Source organism: Molothrus ater, chromosome 6, assembly GCF_012460135.2.
Source record: "Molothrus ater isolate BHLD 08-10-18 breed brown headed cowbird chromosome 6, BPBGC_Mater_1.1, whole genome shotgun sequence".
NCBI lineage: Eukaryota > Metazoa > Chordata > Aves > Passeriformes > Icteridae > Molothrus > Molothrus ater.
Window position 1 is genome coordinate 61,005,666 of NC_050483.2, and position 9,931 is coordinate 61,015,596.

Genomic DNA, 9,931 nt, shown 5'->3' on the forward strand with positions numbered 1-9,931 from the left:
GACTGCTCTTTATCCAAACATCTGGACAAGGGAAATGGCTTTAAACTGAAGGAGAGAAGGTTTAGATGGGATGTTGGGGATTGGGAATTCTGGCGGGGAGGGTGGGGAGGCCCAGGCACAGGGTGCCCAGAGAAGCTGTGGCTGCCCCTGGCAGTGCCCAAGGCCAGGCTGGTCAGGGTTTGGAGCAGCCCGGGATAGTGGGAGGTGGGGGAGGAATGGGATGGGAGGGGGAGGAATGGGATGGGATTGAAGTTCCCTTCCAACCCAAACCATTCTGGCATTCCGTGCTCTCCATTTCTCACACCTCCTTTTTCTCCACCACACCACAGGGAAATTCCAAGTCGGATGACGATCCTCCAGCAATCCCACCTCGGCAGCCGCCGCCTCCAAAGATCCAACCTCGCGTTCCTGCTTACACCGCCGCCCTGGAGCAGCCCCTGCAGAGCCCTCCTCCTCCTCCCCCGCGGGACCCCGTCCCCGACACCCCGCCCCCGGTGCCGCTGCGCCCGCCCGAGCACTTCATCAACTGCCCGCTGAGCCTGCAGCCGCCGCCGCTGGGCCGCTTCCCCCGGGAGCCCGAGTGGCTGCGGGAGGCCGGCTCCGGCCCCAGCTCCCCGGGCACCCCTCCCAGCACCCCCTCCCCGCGGGTGCTGCGCCGCTGCTGCGTCCTCAGCGCCAGCCACAACAACCTGGCCCAGCCGCCCGTGCCCCCCGTGCCGCCCCGGCACAACTCCAGCCCCCAGCTGCCCAAACTGCCACCAAAGACTTACAAAAGGGAGCTCTCCCACCCTCCTTTGCACAGACTGTCTTTGCTAGAAAATGCAGAAACTCCTCAATGACCTTAGCCATAGTAGTCATTGACACTGGAATACTGTTTGTAAAGTTCCTCTTTTTTTTTTTTTTTAATTTATTCGAAAAAAAAAGGCAGTGTATTTTAGTATTTTCACAAATTATGCTCTTAAAGTGCTGCTGATCAAAAAAAAAAAAAAAAAAGGTTTAAATTGGAAAAAATTCAGACTACACACATTCCAGCCTGTGTGGTTGGACAGCATTACCCTCAGGTGAGCAGCAGCATTGCCTTGGTTCACATCCTCAGTGCCGACCGTTCTGCCAGGACACAAAACAGACCTTTTGCACTGTAAACTACACTAAGTGAATTTAAACTGACATCATTTAATTGCACTGAGCCAAAAAACAAAGGTGCGTCTGTGGAATTTTTTTTCAAATTTGAGCACTAGTGGCCTTTTTTTAAAATTAAGGACACCCAGCAATGGGATGATCAAACAACACAAGGATCCCAGAGCGTCACAGGTTTGAAACCTCTGACCACTTGCCTTGAGGTTCCTGAGTGACAGCTCCTGTTCTGGAATATTCTCATGCCATGTCTTAATTGCCATTGATTTGCTGCTGAAGACAAAGAAAAGAAAATAGGTTGAAATCTAAATACCAAAATATTCCTTTGGTCTTGGTTCTTTGGAGAAAGGATGAAGGAGGAGTACCCGTCTCGGATGTCGGGGAGGATCCCGAGTACTTCACGTGCATCCTGTTCAGATGTGCCTTTTTTGTTTTGATAGGCAAAGGTGTCTTAAGCTAAAGAGTTTGTGTGCTGTTGTGGAGAACAAAGCTATGTGCCTGTACAATTGTTTATATTGTATATTTCCAGATATGCTAATGACCTGTATAAATTGAAGTTGACTTCGAGGCCTATAACACAGTCTGCTACTCCTGGGATTGGATCCGGCCAGCAGCGTTTCCTCTGGCTTGGGAACAGTCCTGCCTTCCAGACCTAATAACTCCCTCTAGATCTACACTTAACTTGTGAATCCACTTTGGAAATTGGTAGCATTTAAACCAGCAAACACTTAAAGCTTTATTAAACTTTTTAAACTGATAAGTGAATGGAACTTTTCTTTGCCAGTCGAACGGCCGTGTTTGAACTGGTGTGAGAGTGAGTCTGTTTTACTGGTAGTTCTGTAGCAGCATTTATAAAGTGGCCTTCACATTTTATTTACTGGTTTGTGGCCTTTTACTGTGCTTTGTATCAGAGTTCTTAACAAGATTAATAAATCACCCCGGTCTTAATTTTTAAGAGCTTGAGCAGTGCGTGTTCCTTGCAAGGACGAGGTTGGGAATTGCATTTTTGACAGTACAAAATGGCCCAATTTTCCATGCTGCTGGTCCCACTTTGGCTCATCCCAGGCTTCCAAATCACACTCCAGCTTCTCATCAGTCTGCCTAAGCTGCTCCCATTGTCTTGGGCATTCCATTTGGAAAATTCTCCTTTTTGGAAAGGAGATAGGACTGAAGAGGGATGTTAATTAGAAATCCCCTGAGTTGGAAGGGATCCATCAGGAGTCCAACTCCTGCCCCTGTACAGGATCATACCAAGATCCCCCCAGTTTTCTCCTCCTCCCAATTTCAGATGTATTTTTCTATCTTTCTATCTTTTTTCTTTACTGCCTGACTCCTCTGTGCTCCTTCCCTGAGAAAGAAGAGAGGGTTGGAATCCATTCACACTTTTTACAGGAGAGCTGCTTCATTTTGCTAAAATAAGGTTCAAGAAGTCCCAAATTTGTGGTGCACAGACTGGAAGTGCAGGTAGGAAATGGAAGATGACTTGGAAAAGTGGAATTCTTTCTTAGATTATTTGCATTGACTCTTTTGAACTCCCCACCAGCAGCTATTGCTTAACAAGGAATAATATTTTTTCAGACTTCTCTGTGTTGTTGAAGAGAAAAAAATTCTCTGCCACATTTTAGAAAATACAGATGTCAGCTTTATGCCTTCCTGTATAAGTGCTTATGTCAGAACCATTTTGAATATTCCACAGTAAAATATATCATAATATGGCCATGGAAAGTGGTCAAAGGCAGTGAGATTCCCACCAGCATGGTTCAAGAGAGCAATAAATACCATTTCAGTTACTTCATAATTAGAGGGCTAGGTAAAAAGAACAACAAAAAAAATGCTGGAAGGGAAAAATGTGAAGTTTGGGTTTGAAGTTGGCTCGTGTGGGAAAAGGCAATTCCCTCAGAAAACTTCTTCCCAAGGTGAATCTGCCGACCACCAAGAGGCCTCCCATTGCTCTAAAAGAAATGAAGAAATAAAGTAAGAAAACTTTCTTCCACATATCCAAGGGGGGAAAAATCAAAAACCTTTGCATTTCAAGATGTCGACGCAGAATCAACTCATATTCAGTTGCTTGATTAAAACCTTTTTTATGAGTTTATTAAAACCTTTTTGCAGGTTTGTTAAGACCTTTCTGTAGGCTAAGTCCTTTTCTGTAAGTTTATTAAAACCTTTTTCATAGGTTTATGAAGACCTTTTTCATAGGTTTATTAACTTTTTCGTAGGCTTACTAAGACCTTTTTTAAGTTTATTAAAGCCTTTTTGTACGTTTAATAAGACCTTTTTTGTAGACTTAACTAAGACTTTTCTAGGATGATTAAAACTTTTTTGTAAGTTTATTAAGACCTTTTTTGTAGGTTTGTAAGAGTTTTTGTAAGTTGTGTGAGGGCGGTTTGTAACAAAACCTTCAGGAGGGCTCAGGCTGGAGCGCCTCAGGAGGGATGAGGGAGCGGCTCCTGAGGGCTCCGCGCTCCCTCAGGGCCGCGGCTGCCGGAATTCTGGAATCCATTCCGCCTGGACACGGCTGCCGGAATCCTGGAATTATTCCGGCTGGACACGGCTGCCGAAATCCTGGAATTATTCCGGCTGGAAAAGCCTCCATGCCCGCACCTCACAGCCTCTCCCGCCGCCCAGAGCGGGCGGGCAGCGCCGTCCCCTCAGGGCCCGCCCGCCATTTCCTGGCGGGGCGGGGCCGCGCCGCCTCAGAGCCGCGGCCATGGCGGGCTTCGTGAGGGAGCTGGAGCGGCGGGCCGGGCCGGCGCTGCGGCTGGAGCAGCGGGCGGCCGGCGGCGTGGGCTGTGTGGTGTGGGACGCCGCGCTGGTGCTCGCCAAGTTCCTGGAGACCGGCGCCTGCCCCCTCGCCCGTCGCCACGTCCTGGAGCTGGGCGCGGGCACCGGCGCCGTCGGCATCATGGCAGCCACGCTGGGGTGAGCGGATTCCCTGCCCGGCGCTGTCTGCTCCCTCAGACCCTGTCGATTCCTTTAAACCCTGTTTTCTGTGCAGTGCGGAGTGTCCCCTGCCATGGCGTTACTCCCTAACCACGTGTGTGTGTTACAGGGCGAACGTGACGGTCACAGACCTGGAGGAGCTGCAGGAGCTGTTGATGGTTAATATTGAGAATAACAAGCACCTGGTCACAGGGTCCGTCCGAGCCAAGGTACTGAAATGGTTTGTATGAGCCTTTATTTAATGTTCAGCTTTAACGGGGATTCTGGGTTCAGGTTGAAAAGAGTCGGTTTAGATGGGATACAGGGAATTGGGAATTCCTGGCTGGGAGGGTGGGATGGTCCTGGCACAGGGTGCCCAGAGAAGCTGTGGCTGCCCCTGGAAGTGTCCAAGGCCAGGTTGGACAGGACTTGGAGCAGCCTGGGATGGTGGGAGGTGTCCCTGCCATGGCAGGGGAAGGAATGGGATGGGATTGAAGTTCCCTTCCCACCCAAACCATTCTGGGATTCTGCACTGCCTTCATTAAATTCCCCTCCCGCTGGGAGAGGGAAACTTAATATGAGAACACAATAGTTAACTTTGTGCTGAGTCCTTTACTACGTGTTTTTACTAAAACTTCTTTTCACTTCTTGTTGGTTTTTTCTTCTTTATTTTTTTAGGGGTGAAGATGTAACAGAATTTCAGCCTCCCCCTGATTATATACTCATGGCTGATTGCATTTACTATGAGGAGGTAAATGAGGACTTTGCTAAGCCCCTACAGAAAGGTTTCTTGGGAAGGGGGTGGGGTCAGTGTCTTTACTATGAGAAGTGTTCAGATAAATATTGTGCTCATGTCATGGTCCCTGTGGTTTATGGAAACAGATAGAACAAGACTGGACAATGCATTTTAATAGATGTAAGGCCATTTGACATAGAACCAGGGACTATTTTTATGTTAAAAATCCCAAATTGAATGTTTGTGCCCTCCCCCTCCCCGTGTTTTTTTTTAAACATTGGGGATGGTGAAGCAAAATATGAACTCATTGGTAAATTAAATGTAAAAGTGCCAAGTCTGATGTTGGGGTTCTCCTCACCCTTTCCTTGGGAAGGCAGGAGGAGAAATCCTGCCACAGCTGAGTGGTTGTTGCAGTCTGCCTCGTGTCCTCAGCTGGAGCTTGCAGGATGTGCACAGAGAGCTGAGGGAAGCTGCAGGAAAAGGGAAATAACCTGAAAAACCCCATGTCCCAGTGCCCTTCCAATGGCTTTACCAGCCCCTGGCATCGAGTCCCTGCCTGTTGGTCCCATTTCCCTCCACTGTGGTCTGGATCTGAGCCATCCTCCAGGAATAATTGAGAAAACTCTCACTTCTGAAGCACACTGAGGAGTACTCATTGTTGTGTGCCTCAAGGAAGTGCCCACTCAGCACTGTGGGCTGTTTCTGGCTTGGATTCCAGTTCAGTTTTCTTGGTCAGTCTGGGAAATTCTTCTCCTGTGAGTCCCCTTTTCTCCTCTGCTTCCCAGCTTTTTCCCCATATTCTTCTTGTCCCAGTTAAAGCACTAAAAATAACTAGCAGGAAAGTGAAACTGGGAGGTCCTCCCTTGGGTGAAGACTTTAGCTAGAGGGTATTGCAACCAGTGAAATGAACTTGAAATCCACGTGGAAAATGTTTAACCTTTTCTGGGCAGTCCTTGGAGCCCTTGCTGAAGACCCTGAAGGACCTGACAGGCCCTGACACTTGTGTCCTGTGCTGCTATGAACAGAGGACTATGGGGAAGAACCCTGAAATTGAGAGAAAATACTTTGAAGTAAGTGAGTTTTAAGCATATTTTCTTTTAGGCTGCTTCACTGAAAGTAGAGGGAAAATACAAAGTTTTGCTCTGGAGCTCAAAACTCTCTCCTGAGTGATAGAGGTGCTTCTGAAAAAATTCCTTCTCTCTAATGAGAGCCCATTAATTAAAACAATAAGTGTTTTAATTGAATGTTCCAGCTGTGTCTTGTGTGCAGGTGAGGAAAAGCAACCCAGGGAACACCTGTGGGGAGATAATGGTCAGTGCAGATTTAACTCTGCACCTGTGGTGACTGCTGAGAAGCAGCTCTTGTGCAGGGTTATATATACAATACCTGTAATATTGCAAAAAAGGAAATGAAAAGGCTGAGGATTCCAGGGAATTGGTGTTAATCAAAGCAGCTGTTTGATAATTAGTGCCTCACACTCCTGGCAGTGAGGAGGGCTGTGCTCGGCTCTGCTGAGGTGCTGCTCCCACAATGAACTCAACAGGTCTTGGTGTTTCTGGCTGATTTCTGCTTTTTTTGTGTGTGATTGATTTCCTTCCTTGCCAGGTTCAGCCCAGGCAATCTGAGCACGGCCCAGAGCTGATACTGGGGGATTTTAGTCTGTTTTTTTTTTTTCTCTCCTCTCTGTTTCAGTTGAGGGGGTTGGCAGACAGGCAGGTGCTGTGGTTTGGCTTAGCATGTTAGGGATTGAAGCAAAATCACAGATTCACAGAATCATTTAGGCTGGAAGAGTCCTCTGAGATCAAGTTCAACCATCCCTCAGGCACTGCCACTAAGCCATGTCCCCAGGTGCCACATCCACACATCTCTTAAATCCCTCCAGGAGTGTTTTACCACAAGCTTAAATAGAATTTTCTGGAGTATTGCAGATGTCTGTAGCTTCAAGTTAGTGCTGGAGCATTTTGAGTGAGGGTGAGGTGCTGCATGGCGGGGAATGTCTGGAATGATTGTGGAACTGCTCTTTGTGGAACAGCTGCTCCAGAGGGACTTTGAGCTGGAGAAGATTCCCCTGGATAGGCACGACGAGGAGTATCGGAGCGAGGACATCCACATCGTGAGCATCCACAGGAAGCAGGTGGTAGGTGCACAGGATCCAGGATGCTTTGGGTTGTTGGGAAAGGACCTCAAAGCTCCTCTCATTCCACCCCCTGCCATGGGCAGGGACACCCTGCACTGGCATGGTTCATGGCACCAGCACAGCAACTGCTGCCAGCAATTCCCAGAGCTGCTGTTTCCTTGGCACAGCGTGAGCACTCCAGAGGTGGAGCTCCAGTCTGACTGTGAAATTTGGGACCCTGTGGAGCCACAGCCCTGCTGTACAAAGGAGCTGCTTTGTTCCCAAACCTGGTGCTCCAGGTGCCAGCCCTCCTCTTCAGCTCTACCTTTGAGCTTCACATGTCTCCTGCTTCCATGCACTGGTGGGGTGGGATCTCCAAACTGGAGTTTAGAGGCTCCAAAGTAATAAAAATAAAATGCCTGGTGCTGCTTTCGGCACTGTGGGCTCTGCTGTGCCACCCTCTCCCCAAAACCAGGCTCTAGATGTGATGGCCAGCAGCTGCCAGGATTGCTTTGATCGTTTTGGGGTTATGTGATGAAGCGTGAAGAAAATATTTTGCATATTGGGCTACACAACGTGCAGGCTCAGCTCTTGAACAAAACCAGGCCACTTACAAATCTGTCATCTTTGTGAAAATCTCTTGACAGAATTTCCCATCGTGAGATCTTTGAGCACAGGATGGGTTCCCTGGCAGAGCTCTGGAGCAGCGGGGATGGGATAACACCACAGAGGGACTGTCTGCGCTGTGCTTGTGACTCATCTGCACGGAGCAGCTTCTGGCTGGCCCACTCGGCAGCCGAGGTGTCTGACAGCGCCTTCCGGCCGGACAGCTGCGGGCTGCCCGTGTCTGCGGCCCGGGGAGGCGGGGAATGGAGCCGGGCCAGCGGCGCGGGGGCTGTGCCGGTGCCTCTGCTCACCGAGCCCCTCCGAGGGCACCGCGGGGGCTGTGCCGGTGCCTCTGCTCACCGAGCCCCTCCGAGGGCACCGCCGAGAGGGGAAAATGGGAGTGGCTCGAACGGCCGGTCAATAAAACTTTGGCACGGGAGTTGGGTTTCAGATGTGGGTTGTTCATTCATCCTGTGCTTCCTGTGTCGCTCCCTCCTGGGAGGCTCCTTCCAGGAGCTGGGGCTGTCGTGGTGGTGGTTCCTGCACAGATAAAACACACCTGTGCAAAATTGTTCTGCCTTCTGTTTTCACCTGTGCTTTTCTGGTGCAAGGATCTGCAGTGTTCAAGTTTGACACCTTCAGGTTATTCTGATGAGCAGGTTCCTTGTGGCTCTCGGTGTTTCTGCCTCTTGGAGCTCAGTGGTGGCTTAGAGGAGGAATTTTGCAGGAATTCTCATTTTTCTGTGGTGGAAGCAGCTGTGGAAGTTGGGTCTGTGACAGAGACACAAGTTACTGTGGCTGAGTTTTCTGTAAGAAACTGGTTTTGTTTGCAGGCTCCCAGGAGTTTCCTGCACCTGCCCTGAGTTCAGGCTCCCTTTATCTCCAGTAAGAGAATTCCTTGCAAACTTCCCACATCCTAAACCACTGTCCTGGCTTGCCGAGCGATGATTAGCGAACACGAGAACTTAATTTGTCAAACCACGCGTGTTATTTGTTACCTTGTTATGAAAAGAGCTCCTTAATTACCCAGTGGCCTGCAGGAAGGGATTTACTGGAATGTTTACACCAACGTGGCTTCCCAGGTGGAAGCTCTTATTGCAGAAAAATGAGGAAAAGATCCCCAAATCCCAGCAGTGCTGGGGATGATGTCACACTGGGCCGCTCTGGCACCCTGCTCGGTGCTGGGGGAGATGCAGAGGGGAGCAGCTTTTCCCAAGGGTTTGCAGCTGATGGAGTAGCTGTGTTTCATCTGCAGGATGTGTGGTATCAGCACTTCCTTTTGCACAGGGCTCAGATCTCTTCTTCAGAAGAAAAAGGGAAGAAGTTGTGCTTTTTCTTCCCTGCTGGCTGCTGCTCTGCTGTGCCCTCAGCTTTGGGCCTGTGTCACTCGGGTTGTGACTGTCCCTGAGTGACAGGGACCTCGTGGGAGGGGGCTGGGTCGTGTCACCCCCTGCGTCACCTCCTGTCACTGCCTGCACCCGGCAAGGGGGATGTAAAACCCAGCTGGTGCTGCTGCTCTGCTGCAGCTGGGAGAGGAAACTGCTGCTAACCAGGGCAGCAGGGCGGGGCCCCGTGCCCAGAGCCACCACGTGGAACTGCTGCTTTTGGGGAGCAAAAAGGGCTTTGGGAGAGGGGATGAGATCCTGCTGGGGCTCGGCTCCATCGCGCCTGAGGGGCTGATGGCTGCCTGCTCGGAACTAGGAGAGGGTGTGGAGCTCTCATGGAAAACAGGATGTGAGGGAGGTGCTGATCCTGCCTCTTGCCAGCCTCTCTGTTCTCTCACCTGTCCTGTTTGTCCCAGTTGGACTTGTCCTAATTCCTTGGAGAGTTTTGGTGCCACTTCCATGGAGCTCAGGGGTTCTTTGGAGAAGTCTGGTTGTGACAGTCAGGCTCTGCCTGGCCTCTGGGGCACAGCAGGTGCTCAGGACAATTCCTGTCCCTGGCAGTCCCTCCTGCCATGCCAGCCCAAATCTGTCCCAGCTCTCCATGTAAGAGAGCTCATCCCTGGGCTCTGCCTCCAGGCTGGCTGTGGTGGGAGCCAGCAGCACCAAATCCACCACATCCCAGCTGGGTACCCACCCTGTGCCTCACCTTGCTGAGCTTTGTCCTCACAAGAGAGAGCAGGAAACCTCCCTGTGCTGCAGCTGCTGCTGCTGCTGTGGGAGCTGCTTTAGTGTCAGGCAGAGACATTTGGGAGTTTGAGGCGTTTGCCTGAAGTCATGCTTAAATTGTGGATCATTTCCTGGCATGGTTTCAACAGCAGCCCCGGCCATGGGAAACTGTGTGGGCTGTGGTGCAGAGGTCACGCGTGATTTTCCTGGGAGAGCTCCTGTGCTGGCTCAGCCCCCAGCCCTGCAGGGTGCCCTGCCCTGCCCTGTCCCTCTGGTGCCAGCAGTGGCAGTGCCACCATCCCGTGG

At 50.5% G+C, this 9,931-nt stretch overlaps 2 protein-coding genes across 2 annotated transcripts in view; both read left to right on the forward strand.

The window, feature by feature from the left end:
* Positions 1 to 2,089, forward strand: part of SOS2 (SOS Ras/Rho guanine nucleotide exchange factor 2) — a 52,971-nt gene extending 50,882 nt beyond the window's left edge. Inside the window, exon 23 of the mRNA XM_036384122.2 lies at positions 330 to 2,089. Within this exon, the coding sequence (XP_036240015.1) occupies positions 330 to 839 (510 nt within the window). The 3' untranslated portion in view covers positions 840 to 2,089. The remainder of the gene's footprint in view (positions 1 to 329) is intronic.
* Positions 2,090 to 3,844: 1,755 nt separating this feature from the next.
* Positions 3,845 to 7,964, forward strand: VCPKMT (valosin containing protein lysine methyltransferase). The gene is made up of 6 exons (XM_036384293.2): positions 3,845 to 4,056; positions 4,187 to 4,297; positions 4,735 to 4,807; positions 5,743 to 5,862; positions 6,825 to 6,929; positions 7,556 to 7,964. The coding sequence occupies exons 1-6, from the start codon at positions 3,845 to 3,847 to the stop codon at positions 7,568 to 7,570; spliced, it is 636 nt and encodes a 211-aa protein (XP_036240186.2). The 3' UTR covers positions 7,571 to 7,964.
* Positions 7,965 to 9,931: the final 1,967 nt, after the last annotated feature.

Bases quoted from the DNA above. Each gene is read 5' to 3' on its own strand.
- VCPKMT (XM_036384293.2), top strand. From the start codon at position 3,845: ATGGCGGGCTTCGTGAGGGAGCTGGAGCGGCGGGCCGGGCCGGCGCTG. The intron at 4,057-4,186 runs GTGAGCGGATTC...TGTGTGTTACAG, and splicing joins ATCATGGCAGCCACGCTGGG to GGCGAACGTGACGGTCACAG. The intron at 5,863-6,824 runs GTAAGTGAGTTT...TTTGTGGAACAG, and splicing joins TTGAGAGAAAATACTTTGAA to CTGCTCCAGAGGGACTTTGA.